Source organism: Ovis aries, chromosome 7, assembly GCF_016772045.2.
Source record: "Ovis aries strain OAR_USU_Benz2616 breed Rambouillet chromosome 7, ARS-UI_Ramb_v3.0, whole genome shotgun sequence".
Lineage (NCBI taxonomy): Eukaryota > Metazoa > Chordata > Mammalia > Artiodactyla > Bovidae > Ovis > Ovis aries.
In genome coordinates, this window is record NC_056060.1 from 74,679,741 (window position 1) to 74,694,951 (window position 15,211).

At 43.5% G+C, this 15,211-nt stretch overlaps 2 protein-coding genes across 13 annotated transcripts in view; one reads left to right on the forward strand and one right to left on the reverse strand.

Moving 5' to 3' along the window:
• Positions 1-10,899, forward strand: part of MTHFD1 (methylenetetrahydrofolate dehydrogenase, cyclohydrolase and formyltetrahydrofolate synthetase 1) — a 63,281-nt gene extending 52,382 nt beyond the window's left edge. For 2 of the 3 annotated variants that reach the window (XM_060418156.1, XM_060418155.1), the window contains exons 23-26: positions 1,197-1,297; positions 2,464-2,641; positions 4,964-5,071; positions 5,598-10,899. In XM_060418156.1, coding sequence (XP_060274139.1) covers positions 1,197-1,297; positions 2,464-2,641; positions 4,964-5,071; positions 5,598-5,855 — 645 coding nt within the window. In that variant the 3' untranslated portion in view covers positions 5,856-10,899. The remainder of the gene's footprint in view (positions 1-1,196; positions 1,298-2,463; positions 2,642-4,963; positions 5,072-5,597) is intronic. The other variant, XM_004010715.6, reaches the window with a different exon arrangement.
• LOC101109541 (zinc finger and BTB domain-containing protein 25) overlaps positions 1-15,211 on the reverse strand; it is a 64,386-nt gene that overhangs the window by 12,977 nt on the left and 36,198 nt on the right. For 3 of the 10 annotated variants that reach the window (XM_060418157.1, XM_060418158.1, XM_060418165.1), the window contains exon 6: positions 7,563-15,050. In XM_060418157.1, coding sequence (XP_060274140.1) covers positions 14,660-15,050 — 391 coding nt within the window. In that variant the 3' untranslated portion in view covers positions 7,563-14,659. Of the gene's footprint in view, positions 1-3,962; positions 15,051-15,211 lie in introns of those variants that run through there. The other 7 variants (XR_006060408.2, XM_060418164.1, XM_060418159.1 and 4 more) reach the window with 6 other exon arrangements.

Sequence of the window (15,211 nt, forward strand, 5' to 3'; positions counted from 1 at the left end):
TCTTGGGTACATATTTGTATATGAGACCATGATATTTTCATTGTTAAAATACTTAATGTATTTTAAGCTTATATAATAACATACACTTTGGTAAAAAAAAATTAAGATTATAATATATATGACATGAGTCCCCTGTTTAGTGTCTCTCTCTCAACATTTAAAATTTCCTGCATTTGCACATGTAGTTTTGTATTTGTCCAAAAATAGCATTCATTAAGCTCTTCATAGTTTCACAGTTTTAGTACATCTTTGAGAGGTTCTGTGCTAATACAGATTATCTCACTTTTCATGACATGTGCATGATACATATTTATTGAGTGTGTATATCATAATTCACTGGCTCAGTCCCCTGTTGGAGGAGATGTGTGTTGTTTGCAGTCTTATGCTGCAAGCAGTGCTCCAGGAAGCATATTTTGAAATGTTTCCTTAATTACTTTCCTTTCAATTTCATAGTATTTGGTTCTTAAAGATATTTATCTCATTTCTGATACAAGGTTTATTATGGCTGAGTTCATTTAAGCCTTTGCAGCATCCCTGATGACTCCAAGTTTTCTGACAGATACCATGCACAGGGCTCCCTGGGGGCTCAGGGGTAAAGAATCCGCCTGCAGTATGGGAGACCCAGGGTCCATCCCTGGGTTGCGAAGATCCCCTGGAGGAGAAAATGGCAACCCACTCCAGTATTCTTGCCTACAAAATCCCTGAGACAGAGGAGCCTGGGGGGCCATAGTCCATGGGGTCGCAAAAAGTCGGACACGGCTGAGTGACTGGCAGTTTGACTCTTTTGTGCACCGTCTGCTAGGCCCTGTCTTCTGACGGCAGCGTCTGTGCCATCCTGAACAGTCAGTTTGTACCATTGTGCCATAGAAGTACGTACAATCTATTATAAAACAGGTTGTAAATATAACTGATTTAAGGGCATCTGAGTCCTTCAAACAGCTAAGATGCGGCGTGGTGAGGCAGATGCACAGGCGGATCTCAGCTTTCAGGGCAGCCAGGCCAGGAGCACAGCTCGCTCCAGGGTCGCAGGTCACTCGGTCACCTGGGGAACGCATCATCACCCCTGCGCTCTGTCGGCTCGTCCTGACAGCAAGTGGCTGCTGGCTCAAGGAGACAGTTTCTCTTTTAAGAAGAACCTGCAGCTGTTTTAACTTCTGCTCTCTAACCTTCCAGACCTTCCTCTGTTATTCCTACAGGACCTGGAGCTGGTTGGAAAAGGCTTCAGTAACTTGAAGAAGCAAATTGAAAATGCCAGGATGTTTGGTGTGCCAGTGGTAGTGGCCGTGAATGCCTTCAAGTAAGTATGGGGTGTGAGAGTTGAGGCAGGATTTGACAGAAAACAACAAAATTCTGAAAAGCAATTATCCTTCAATTAAAAAATAAATTAAAAAAAAAAAAAAGAGTTGAGGGAGACTGTAGGAAATGGCCAGCAGACGTCTCCTGGAGTGGATGTGCAGCCCAGCTCTTAGCTTTGTTCTTTTCTTCAGTTGTTGCTGTCAGTTATCAAGCATTTGCTTTGGGAGCTGTTGACGAGAGCCTGCCATATGACAGGAACTGCGTATGTCACAGGGGACTTGTCACCCTCCCTGCTGAGGGTGCGGAGTCAGATTTGGCTCCTGTAGGTGCCCATCCTCACCAGGTGAAGTGAGTAACACACGGGCCAGAACTTAAATGTTCTTTCTGGTCTCTAAAGGCCTTTTGTGCTAAGATAAGGTCATGGGTCTGCTGCTGCTGCTGCTGCTGCTGCTGCTGCTAAGTCGCTTCAGTCGTGTCCGACTCTGTGCGACCCCATAGACGGCAGCCCACCAGGGTCCCCCGTCCCTGGGATTCTCCAAGCAAGAACACTGGAGTGGGTTGTCATTTCCTTCTCCAATGCATGAAAGTAAAAAGTGAAAGTGAAGTCGTTCAGTCGTGTCCGACTCTTCGCGACCCCATGGACTGCAGCCCACCAGGCTCCTCAGTCCATGGGATTTTCCAGGCAAGAGTACTGCCTACAGTTCCATTATTTCTCCAGGTCTGGTGGGATAGTGTCTTGACAGTTTGTTAAGCATAGTGACCTGGAAATGTTCCTGTAAGAGAACTTGCATGGGTTGTTTAGTTACTCTCATGCTGGTTTTGATCTTATTTTGATGGTGTAGCCACAGCAAAATAGGAAACAAAAATTTTGAGATGCTAGTATTTATTGATTCCTTATGATGTTCCTGGAATGTTCTACCTTGCGTGTGTTTGCCATCTAAGCCTCATGACATCCCAATGAAATGCAGTGATTATACCCACATGGACCCTAAGACATTGCAAGTCATGAGCTGGTAAATTGTGGCGTCAGGGTTCAAACCCAAGCAGTGTTACTGTTAGTTTCTGTTTATCAGTGGGTAATGCACATGGGTTTTTATGCCAAAAACATGACAAATTCTGTCCTCTCCCCCATCCTCAGTGCTTTAACATGAAGTTCTGCCTTTATAGGACAGATACAGAGGCCGAGCTGGACCTCGTCAGCCACCTCGCCAAAGAACATGGTGCTTTTGACGCCGTGAAGTGCACTCACTGGGCAGAAGGGGGCAAGGGTGCCCTGGCGCTGGCTGAGGCCGTCCAGAGGGCAGCTGCGGCCCCCAGCAACTTCCAGCTCCTCTACGACCTCAAGGTGGGTTAACTGCTGTATGCAAAAAAAATAAACCAAAAAAAGCACAACGAGGTTTCTGTTTAGGCTTCTGTTTGGAGCCATGTTTAGCAGCTTCAACCTGTGGGTTTGCATCTCGTGGAGGTGAGTTACACGACCACAGCCTGGACTCCCAACTCCAGACAGTTTTCTTAACAACGTACATTGCTGCTTTCTGACCGAGGAGGGCATCCAGACAAGAACACCCCAGGAGGTTGGCTCACGTCCTAACTTTGGAAAAGGCTCACAGTACAGCCCCTTTTTTTGGCAGGAGAAAGGCTTACATAGAGAACCACAGCCTTTAAACCAGGGCACCAGCCATGTTACTGCAAACTGGCACTGGGCTACATCAAGCTCACAAGTGTCGTCTGAAAGCTTCCCAGCATAGGGGAAAGCAGTGTGGTTCTGCACACCCTGCCTGGTATGGGGCTGCCTGGGGTTCAGAGAAGCACTCAGGCGCGAAACCAGAGCACCCTGGCAGGCTCAGCATCCTTTCTGTCACTGAGTAAATTATGATACGTCTGGCATAGGCAGACTGCTTATTCTGGGGTACAATAAAGTTAGTTCACAAAATGGTTGTTCTTATTATAGGGTTGTACTTTGGTGTCACTTCTTTGTCCATGTACTTCAGAAGGCAGTCGGACGTTAAGCAGTCTGCCCACAGCAACAACTGCCAGCTTCGCTAGGAGCATGGCATGGACGTTGCAGCTGGTTCTGCTTGTGTTATCTAAGCTGCTTTTTGGCCTGATTTTTAGAAGATAATGATAGACTTTCAAAAATAGCCATAAAAAGGTAGAAGGAAGCAAACCCTATAACTCATGAATTTTAACAGTCTCTTGTTTTCTTTGCCCCTCGCAGATCTGATCTGCTTATATCTTAATTACAGTTAATTAACATTCTGTTGACATGGACATTTTCCTGTTGAGCTTTAGTTTTATAGACTGGTTTGAAAAACTGTTCAACCAACTGTCTTTGGGGGAAATGCCATACCGAGAAATTTGCACACAAATACAGAGCATTTATAGACACCCTCTCTAAGCCCGCATCCACGGTGCCTGAGTGAGGAACACCAGTCCTTGGAGGTGAGAAGGAGGCCTGGAAGAAGTAGGATAATGAGGACTTCATAACCCGTTTCTACTTGGAACTTGTATCTGACAGACGGGAAGCTGTTGCATTTTGTCTCATTCAGCGTCTGTTGTAAATCACTCCTCAACGAAAGTACTTTTGCTTCAGAAGTTCTGAATGTACCTTGGCATTTATAGAGCTCCAGTTATAAGAGGCATATGAAAGTAATCTCTATTGGATCTTTATAAAGCTGCAGTTGAATGGCTTCACTTTATTCATGTCCATTATACAAAGCCCCCTCGTAAATGATCACAGTTTAGTTTAAAAGGAAATGCTTATTTTCATAGGTAATTATTCTTTTCAGAAAGCAAAACTCACCCAATGTTAGCCTTAGTTGCTAGGGGACCTGGAGTCACATACTGCCCAATTTAAGTGATTTGCTCACCCAGGTTACCTGTGAGAGTAGCTGTCTTTCCCATTTCCTTTGGGCAGTTTCTCCTTCTGCTGTTTGCTCTTGAATTTTAGTGCCTTGAGCTGGGCTGCAAGAGTATTTCAGAGGCCAGATGCCGCTTCCGAAGGTTTTTGCCCTGGAGGAAGCAGCCCTGGGCTTCCTCATTAGACCCGGAGGTCACTGGTTGGACCACTGGCCTCTGTCCGCTACACAAGTGCCATGAAAAACATATCCTTTCCCACCATCCTTGTTGTATGTTGATCGTATAAGTCATTGGATTGTTGTTTAAATATGTGGATGATTTTGTTTTTATAACTACAAAGCAACAGCAGTTGACAGTCATTTGTGTTAAAGGTAGCATCTGTACACACTGGGGGTTCTGTGAATGGGTATCAGTTGTCTTATTTCATAAACAGTATCCCAAGTCTGCTTTGATGGGAGACTGATTGTCAGTATTAGAGCATTATTTTTATTTATGAAGAAATAGTTACTCTTGAGCAGTATTGTTTATGATGTACCTAGTAAAAATCTTACACATGCGCGCGCGCACGCGCGCACACGCACACACACACAGCAACTTGACACCTGGGGGACAGTTTCCGCTTATAAAATCTGGGACCTTGTAGTAAAAAAACGTTTCTAATCCAGTAAACCTTGAACTATTTGCCCATCCTTGTATGTGTATAAACACCTGTGGCCATTTCGGGGACTCTGACCTGGAATACCACTGTAAGTAAAGGTTCATGTCCTCACGGGTGTCTAGTCATGCCCTCCCCTCTCTCTCTTATTAGCTCCCAGTCGAGGACAAAATCAGGATTATTGCACAGAAGATCTATGGAGCTGACGACATCGAATTGCTCCCTGAAGCCCAGCACAAAGCAGAAGTCTACACAAAGCAGGTGAGTGTGTTCTTTCAGCTCTTTTTATGCATCAACTCTTGGAGGCAGAATGCCCGCGTTCTCCCAGCCCCGCCAGGCACTGCTGTCCTTCTCTGGGTGGCAGCTGTCTCCCCTCTTAAATACTGAGCATGGATTAGGTGGTCCAGTCCCAAGTTCTTTATCTTCCATGAGGTGGTATGTGAGTGTGGAAAAGTCATGAGGAAACATGAAATGTCTTACTAAAGCACTGAGAGCCTGCCTTGAGTCGAATCTTCACGTCTGCTCCAGACTATCATTTTAATTGGTTATATAAATGAAAGTGAAATATTCATTTGTGGGATATAGTTGTGAGGGCTCCACTCCTTTGCCCAACAAAGATTTTTTTTTTTTAATTTATAATGACTAAGCTGGAGGAGAGTGGTGACGTAGACATGAACATAAAGGGAGTTGGGTGTTTCAGGTAAATTGCAGAAGCACAGTGCCCAGATGTTCTTCGTTGCATTGCCAGCCTTTCACTTCTCCCACTTGTGTTCCCATCTTTCCCCAGGGCTTTGGGAATCTGCCCATCTGCATGGCCAAGACACACTTGTCCTTGTCTCACAACCCAGAGCTAAAAGGCGTGCCTACTGGCTTCGTCCTGCCCATTCGCGACATCCGCGCCAGCGTCGGGGCCGGCTTTCTGTACCCTCTGGTGGGAACGGTGAGTGAGCACTGCAAGCAGAGAGGACCGCTTGTTCATCAGTGCTTCTTAAATCGATTACTGCAAATGCTACACAAATGCCTGATTAGCAGAGTTCATTGCTAAGGAGAAAGCTGGAGTCGGACCCATTACGATAAATTGTCTTGCTGTGGACCATCTTGGTCTCAGTTCAAGGATGACGCCATGACTGCTTGTACTGAATAATAATTGTTTCCCGGTGGCAGTGTGACCTTGTCTGAATCCCGAATGGGCCTAATCCATAGGCTATGTACAGTACTGTTGTATATAATCACAGCTGACTTTTATTGGGCACCTTTTACAGACTAACTTAGTCCTCCCAATAGCCTGTTTGAGGCTCTGCACCTCCTGGGTCTTATCAACAGGCCTGGAGCTTATGCCTGAAATTCAGGTAATTAACCATCCTTGAGTAAAGAATTTGCCCCTTAAAGTGTAAATGAAGCCTATAGATAAGAAAGATAAGGTGGCTTATTTTTGCTTTTTTTTCTTTTTTTAATTAATTTTTAAATTGAAGGATAATTGCTTTACAGAATTTTGTTTTCTGTCAAACCTCAGCATGAATCAGCCATAGGTATACATATATCCCCTCCCTTTTGAACCTCCCTCCCATCTCCTTCCCCATCCCACCCCTCTAGGTTGATACAGAGCCCCTGTTTGGGTTTCCTGAGCCATATAGCAAATTCCCATTGGCTATCTGTTTTACATATGGTAATGTAAGTTTCCATGTTACTCTTTCCTTACATTTCACCCTCCCCTCCCCTCTCCCCATGTCCATAAGTCTGTTCTCTATGTCTGTTTCTCCACTGCTGCCCTGTAAATAAATTATTCAGTACCATTTTCTAGATTCCATATATGTGTGTTAGAATACGGTATTTATCTTTCTCTTTCTGACTTACTTCACTCTGTATAATAGATTCTAGGTTCATCCACCGCATTAGAACTAACTCAAATGGGTTCCTTTTTATGGCTGATTATTTACCCTTTGAGATGAATTAATTTTCAGATCCTTCCTGTCTTACAAGTTTCATACATGTTTTAGGAGGAAAATTGCTAATTGGGAAGTAGAGGAAAGGTTACGGGCATGATTTGGACTGACTTTGTTAGTTAGTTTGGACTCTGGCCCGAAGTCTGCATTGATCCTGTGCCCAGGTTTCCCCCACAGATCTGCCCAGTAGCCTATTTGGTTGGCCAGAAAATTCGTTTGAGATGTACAGAAAAACCCAAATGAACTTTCTGGCCAACCAATATATCTGCAGCTTTTTCTTACCTGCAATAACAGGATTGAAATAGTGAACTAAGCCAGTACGCAAGTAAAAGAAATCAATACATCTCCTTTTGGAGCTTCTTTCAGTATAGTAAGAAGGTGGTAGGAGGCAGTATTACAGTCAGAAGTACAGAACGTTAAAGCCAAATCTACTTTCAGCTCTGCTGGTTTGGGCCTCAGGAAAGTTCAGGTGTCTCAGTGGTAAAGAATCTGCCTGCCAAGCAGGAGACACTGGTTGGATCCCTGGATTGGGAAGATCCCCTGGAGAAGGAAATGGCAACCCACTCCAGTATTCTCGCCTGGGAAATTCCATGGGCAAAGGAGCCTGTCAGGCTAGTCCAAGGGGTCACAAAGAGTCGGACACAACTGAGCGACTAAACAAGAGGTGTGAGCCCTGCTCCTCGCAGCACTCTGGGCAGCATCACCACGCCACAGTGGTGGCCAGACGGGCCTGCAAGCCAGTGTCCCTCAGCCCCTCCAGAGGCAGGAGGCCTCACCATCACCTCAGTGATCATGACATTCATCAGTGCTCAGGGTTTGTCGAAATCCCCTTTTAATAAGAACTCTAAACCATTTATCCCGCACCTTGGATATTGTAGAACGTACATTGATCCTGGAGAAATTGTCAGCAGCTGAAGAAGCAGAGCAGTATTGTCACTTTTGATGTGTGCATGCAGAAGGGTGTCTGTAGAGACAAAAGCAAAACTGAAAGTGTCAGGCCTGCAGTTCAGAGAGGAACACAGCCTGCCCAGCTCCACGACAGTCTCATCTAGAACACACTCACATTAGAAGCCCCCTTGGACCAACACATTTCCACACAAAATCTAGATGGCTCGATGATTACTGTTCTTCCTGCTTTCTAACTGCTGTTGGGGCCTGAATGAGGCTCAGAGGATTTGAGCATTGTATGTACTAATTCACAGGGTGGTGGCTTCTTTTGGGAGGGTTTTTGTTGTTTTTTTAAATCTAAGTTCCTATATGTATATATATCTAATCTTATTTTTAAATATTTTCTGATTATCAGTATGACCAGTATCTAAGGGTAAAAAGTCCTACTTGGAAAAGAATAAAAGTACTGAAAATCCGGCTAATTACTATTTGGTGGAACATCTTCAGAATTTTCTGCCAGCTTGCACATGTGTGTCTACATCAGTGGGCACCTGGCCTTCATCTTTATAATGTCATCTTCAGGCTCCCTTTTTCTTCCTCATCCCCACACTTAGCACTTGCTTCTCTTACAGAATTTGAGACTAAAGACCAACATGAGCTCCATATAGTATGTTCTCAGGAGTGTTGACTGACGCTCAGATGTCAGAATCAGGTTTTCTAAAGTATATGTATTTTGTGTTATGGAAGGTGACTCATCCTTTTCTATGACACTTTTATAGTAAAGTTGTAGAAGTTCCATTTAGTCTCGCCTCCTGTCTGGATCTGATTTGAAACTTGTATGTATGTATTCTTTATAAAGGATGTTGTTACAGGTTAAAATATACTGAGTTTTCACTGACAAGACTTTAGAAATTTATATCTAAGTAGGTATTTGTCAAAGCCAACTGTTTAGAAGAAACAAGTATAAATAATATCCACAAGCATTGCAAGTTCAGTTTTAGAAAGCCAGATTGGTCCAGTAGTAACAGTGATTGTAAAACCATCTAGATTGTGTCCAGCAATGTCTTGGCCCAAGTTAAAGGATACTGATTGCTAATCTTTTGTTACTGAAGCAAAAATAATACCAGTATCATCTCAAGACTCATTGAAACAAAATTAAATAGCAGACAAGCCTGCACCTCCTTTTGGTCTTTCAGTGTGAGAACCAAGGGGCTGAATAACTGGGTTAGCCTCCCGGCACCTGCCATTGTGGGATGAAGGTGCAAACACCCCCTCAGCCTCCTGTTGCAGCTGTCTGTGTGGGAGCCCAGAGGGAATACTGGCGAGGGGTTTGCTGGAGGACTCAAGTGTTTTCTCTTGAGATCATAACAGAATCAGTGACTTGGTTTTTAATTTATAACACGAAGAGTGCCACTTTATGGACAACTGTAAAATAATATTGTGTCTTGGGCTTTCTAACTGAAAGGAACATGAAGGAAAAGACCTAGTTTAGCTTGTTTTTAATGCTATTTCATATCTAGATGAGCACCATGCCTGGACTCCCTACTCGGCCCTGTTTCTATGATATTGATTTGGACCCGGAAACTGAGCAGGTGAATGGGCTGTTCTAAACAGGTAAGTTCATCACTGGCAGAAGTTTTGCTTTTTCCTTATGAGGCATATTTATGAATTATCAGGTTCCATCTAAAGCTATGAAAATGAAGATTTCATAATTTAAGATTCCTTTCCAGACATCAGTGAGAGAAGAGGTGGTAGTAGCGAGCATTGGCAGTACCCAGTAAGTGAAATATTTATACTTCCGTACATTTTTGGAAGAAGAACAGGGTTCATCACAAATTGGCAGCATCAAGGGGAGAGGCACCATCTGATGAATTGTGGAGGGACCCCAGTGAAGGTTAGGCCTCTGTGGACCCCCAGGAGACTCTGGGCTTGGAGCTGATGGCACCTTGGAGGGCAGGAGCAGCTGAAGGTCTGTATACTCTGAATGGACGGCAGGCAGGAGTGAGTAAATGTCCTGGAAAGTAGATGAAAGAAGGAAGCAGGAGCAGTCCAGGAATTCTTGGGGTCTTAAATGAAGGGCCCCAAAGTACTCCTCACAATGAATGAGCCACCCCTGGACATACCAGGTGAAATCTTAAAGACATTAAAGATGAAAATCCTAAAAACCCTTCTCCAGAGAAGAAAAAATGGCTGGCCTGTGAAAGAAGTGAGAATTAGACTGAACCCCTGTCTTCCCAGTAGTAAGAGGCTTTTAGACAGTGGAGGAAAGCCCTCCACACTCACGAGGAAAGGTGACTTTCCACCTGTATTTCCACTCCACTAAAACTGTCCAGGTGTTCTCAGACATGCGCAAGCTTGCTGCTCCCACGTCTCTTCCTCGGAAGGGATTTAGCAGTTTACTCCAGCAAAATGAGGACCATACCAGGGCAAAGGAAGACCTGGTTTTCAGAAGATCAAATCCTAATCTGGACTGTAATGAAGGGGAGTAATGAAGGGGAGTCCCGAGAAGTGCAAGTGACCTAGAGTTCAAGTCCCACATGGAATAGAAGGAGGGAGGAAAGACTGGAGAGAGCTAAGACAAGGGTGTCAAAAGGGTAATTATGCCAAAGAAAGGCTCTCATATTGTCTAAGAAAGTCAGGGTCCAGGTGGAAGCCAACCATGGCTATCATCCAGGCAGCTGTATGGATGGTTGTCACAGAAGCAGAGACACCTGGGCTTGGTGCTGGGGAAGCGCTATTCTTCAGGAGGCATGTGTGACCTTGGAAATGTCATCGTGGCACCTGCTTGGTCTGGATTTACACATCCTTGGTCTGGACTTAGACAGTATTCGCACAGCCATGGTGTAAATCCTATACATTGTTTTCAAGTCTGTGCACGGAAGTGTTGACGGTGAGAAAGGAGGTAACTGTTAACAACTTCAGCATCGGTAGATGATGGTGTGGCGTGGACAGGAAGAGGAGATATTTCAGTGCTTAGAGAAAACTGTGCGTTTCTTGTCTCTTTGTCTTTCTAGATTGTCCGCCTTCAAGAAGCTGTTTTGAAAGTTTGGCTGGTGTTTATTCAGGCCTCCTGTCAGGAAGTGTGGGGAAATGAAGAGAAGTCAGTCTGCCCCAAAGGTCTTCTGAAATGAGTAGCGGGAGTTTCCCCAGAAGCCTTTCTTCAGTTTTAATTTGCATCATTGTGTATAAATTAACCTGAATCATGTACACGTCTAATTACCTTACAGAATCCATAGAATAAAAGTAAATAATTTTTCAGTCTCCGCGTTCAAATAGAAATCGTAGCATTAACAGTCTGTGTTGCCTTAGCTCTGCTTTCCCGTGTGATCTGGGAGACCTCTGCCACAACAGAAGCAGCAAGTCCTAGTGTGTACCTTAGGATACGTTGTGTTTAAAGGGGGAATGATGCGTGCGTGCTTGTGTGTTTCTGGGAGGACACGTAATAAGGAGACCTTCTTAGAGGGCTGAGGGAGAAATGGAATTTGGAGAACATGCCTTTTTGTCATGTATATATATATGTGTATATAGTTTTTTTTTTTTAATGCGTTCTTGGCCTCTCATTGCCTTGGTCAATAAGTCAGTCTAGTTTTTTGGGAGCTACTTTTTTTTTTCCTTTGCCACACTGCATGTATGTGAAACTTCCCCAACCAGTGATTGAACCCATGCCCTCTGCTTTGGAAGCTTGACCAGGGAAGTCCAAAATACTGCTTTTTTTTTTTTTTTAACTCTGAGAAAGTATTACTTATATAGGTTTTTATCCTGAACTTCCTTAGAATTCCCATTGCTGTCACAGCTTCAGCACCATTCTTTTATATATATATATATATATATATATATATATGTATTTTTTTTTATTTTTTATTTTTATTTTTTTTGGCTGTGCCAGGTCTTAGATGCAGCATGTGGGATCTAGTTTCCCAACCAGGGATCAAACCTGGGCCCCCCTGCATTGGGAGCTCAGAGTCCTAGGCACTGGACCATCAGGGAAGTCCCCAGCACCGTTCATTTTTAAAAGTCCTCAGGAAGGATGGTTATCCAGTATTAACCGTAGGATGGCTCTGTTGACTCAGAGAATGATTATTTAGCTTCTGCCCTGTGCCTGAGCTCCCTAGCCCTCCCTACAGGATGTTTGTTCCCCTCAAATGTTTTCCCTTCTCTTTTTGTTCATCGTCCATCTCGGTTCTTCTGCCATTTTTCCTTCTCTTTCCCCTCTCTCGTCCTGCATTGGGCCTTCCAGAAGATGTCACATCCACACTGGTGCCAGTGCTGCTCAGTTAGCATTGCAGAGCATCGTTTTTCCTGGTGTCCTTGGTTTGATTATTTTTAATCCCCTAGGTTGTTCATATCAGTGTTGTAATACTGTCAGTTTCACAGTCTAAAGAAACGACAGCAGTGGGCATATGGCAGAGGGGATCAAAGCAAGAGCCCCGGCTCCATCGTGCTTTGTACGCTTCCTGGCACATCACACACTGATGTTGTCAGTTCCTGTTCGAAAGCATCACTGGGGCCGTCTGCACAGAGTTCACTATTTCCAGTGTTTTTTGTTTCTGTTTTTTTATGTCCTGTAAAACCTCATCTGGAATGGGACCTGCTGGGAATTCAGTTGGTAAACAGGAGAGTAAAGCAGTGTATTGTCTAAGTGCCCTGAAGATCATCTTTAAAAATTTAGGCTTTCTCATATCACCAAAAGCCATGTGGGTTTTGTTTGTCGTATATGTGTTTTGGCTGTGCTATGCAGCTTGTGCGGTCTTAGTTCCCAGACCAGGGATCAAACTCGTGGCCCCTGCAGTGGAAGACACAGAGTCCTAACCACTGGACTTCCAGGGAAGTCTCAGCCATGTGGGCTTAATCTTTAATATTTCTAGAAATACTGAACCCAACTGGTGGGAAGACAAAGATTATAAACAAAGCCCTAATACATAAATGGGCTTCCCTGGTGGCTCAGCCGCAATGTGGGAGAATTGGGTTCAATCCCTGGGTTGGGAAGATCCCCTGGAGAAGGATTCTGGCCTGGAGAATTCCATTGACTATAGTCCATGGGGTCACAAAGAGTATGACATGACTGAGTGACTTACTTTGAATACAATAAATAAATAGTTTTTTACCCAGTATTCCAAGCTCAAGAGAAGGCATAAAGAACAAAAAATAACTGCAGGCTATCTGAAGACCTGAACTCAAGACTTACTGCCAAGCATTAGTGGCTTTGGAATAGTCGGTGTGGCCAGAGAAGGACTAGTAAGCCTAGGCATCCTTCAAGATCACTGACCTCCCTGTCCCTGCTCTGACCCTGAGTGGTTAATGGCTTCCCTCCCTATATTCATAATGTTACTGATAAACAGATTGCATCTCCTCAGATCTGCACCTCAGAGGCTTGCTGTGCAATGAAGATGTATATACATTCTCAATTCAAGGAAGAAAATGTTTATGTGCTGTCAAGTAAAGCAGATTGCAGCCGAATTAGTGTCAAGTTTACGTTGGCTGGAGCAACCCTGGTGGTGCCTGGAAACAGATCAGACCAGCAGAGAGCTGCAGCCATATTCATTTAATGGTGTACCGGGGAAGGGAAGTGGAGGGCTTATTCCCAGGAGGTCTCATAACATGTAAGAATTATGACCAAGGAGTTATAAACCATTTTTGGTAACTGCAGACCCAGGCTGTGGGTGGATAGGGACTAGAATGGGAGAAATGGTATCATCTGTAGAGATCAGATAAATAAGCAAGCGATTTTATTGGCACACTGTATCTGGTGATATTACCAAGATAAGCTGTAGGTAGGGTAATTTCTCATCAGATTGAAGATATATTTAGAGCCTGTTTCTCATTATATAATAAAAAGCTACTAATGGAATAGCAGACAATGATATGGGTAATAGCTTACTAACTGTCACTTAAATGAGTTCAAGGATGACAGGTTTCTTTCATGTATGAGGTACTGGATATATTTTTTGAAACTCTTATTTTGCATTGGGTTCTAGTTATATCCTAAAGAAAAACCACACTACAGTATTTTATTTATGATTCTATACTATGTGTGTCTTGGAGGTTGGAGTTATATGTAATATACCTTAAATCTGCCCTTCAAATACAAAATCAATTCACCTCTTACCCCAAACCACTTTTCAGTAATTTTTTTTTTAAGAAAAGCAGATGGAATAAGATCTCTGTCATTAAGATGACCTTTATTGTTTTAATCTGTTGCTTATTTCATTTCCAATTACTTCCTAATAAGACAGCTATTCTACCCTGTCTTCATATAGATAAGCTCATCTTATTTTTGCTTGAAATTGCTGCAAACTCCCAAATCTGCTAGATTTGAGAAAATTTGTATCTCAATAATAGCATCTCAGTTAGTTATGAATGGCATAGATTTTTTTGATTTGTTTAAAGTTCAAAACTGACAGCAGGGTCAGTAACCCATCTGAGACATCTTCACATATATTTGCTGAATAAACAAAGATAAATTGAATTCTTAATTATAACTACTATAAATTGGATGCTTATGGATTTTCCTGTTTTACAGCTTTTGTCTCTAAGATCTTGGCAGATAAGATTCATCTTTACCTTTGTGTGCTAATAGTTCTTTGCTTAATAAGTCTCAGATAAAGCTATAGAATCTTAACAAAGGTAAAATATATACTTGGAAAAACATTCCCAAATGGGTAACTGAGGTTTACCTATAAAGTATCATGATCCTATAAAAGAAAAGAGATAAGTACAACTACTTTTCAGAAATTCTTCCCTCCATCTTAATGAGTTCTTCATCTGGGTGGTGTGCATGGGAGGGGCCAGAGGAGGAGAGAGGAGCCAAGCATACTAGAGGACCTCAGCTCTGGAGCTCCCAGGAGTGCCCTTGTAGGTCATATTAAACCCAAAGCATGTCACTCACTGCAACACCTTTCATTGGTGTTAATGTATAGCACACAATGGATTACGTGTACAAATAAATGCTTACGATGCTTTTCACTAAAGTTTAAGAATCTATTAATAAAGACTCAAAATGTATGAAAATATACAATACTTAAGCTGAATCTACCCTCCAGTCAGGCAGGAGAGTAGATAATGCCAGTACCCTTCCTCTGATCAGGACTGGAGTTGTGAGGAACACGGCTCCAGTTCTCCACCCCCCACTTAACTGAGAGGGAAGGCAATGGCACTCCACTCCAGTATTCTTGCCTGCCTGGAAAATCCCATGGGTGGAGGAGCCTGGTGGGCTGCAGTCCATGGGGTCGCTAAGAGTCCGACACGACTGAGCGACTTCACTTTCACTTTTCACTTTAATGCATTGAAGAAGGCACTGGCAACCCACTCCTGTTCTTGCCTGGAGAATCCCAGGGACGGGGGAGCCTGGTGGGGTCGCACAGAGTCGGACACGACTGAAGCGACTTAGCAGCAGCAGCAGCAGGAACATACTGAAGGGAAACAAGGGTAACTTGTAAGCCACTTAATCTTGGAAATCTATACAAGGTATAAATGATGGGTGGAGCTGGGTTCCTGGGTTCTGAACTCGACGGCACACACATTGCATCATTTCTACCCGCCTTCTAGACATTTAGGGAGAGAAGAGCCTACT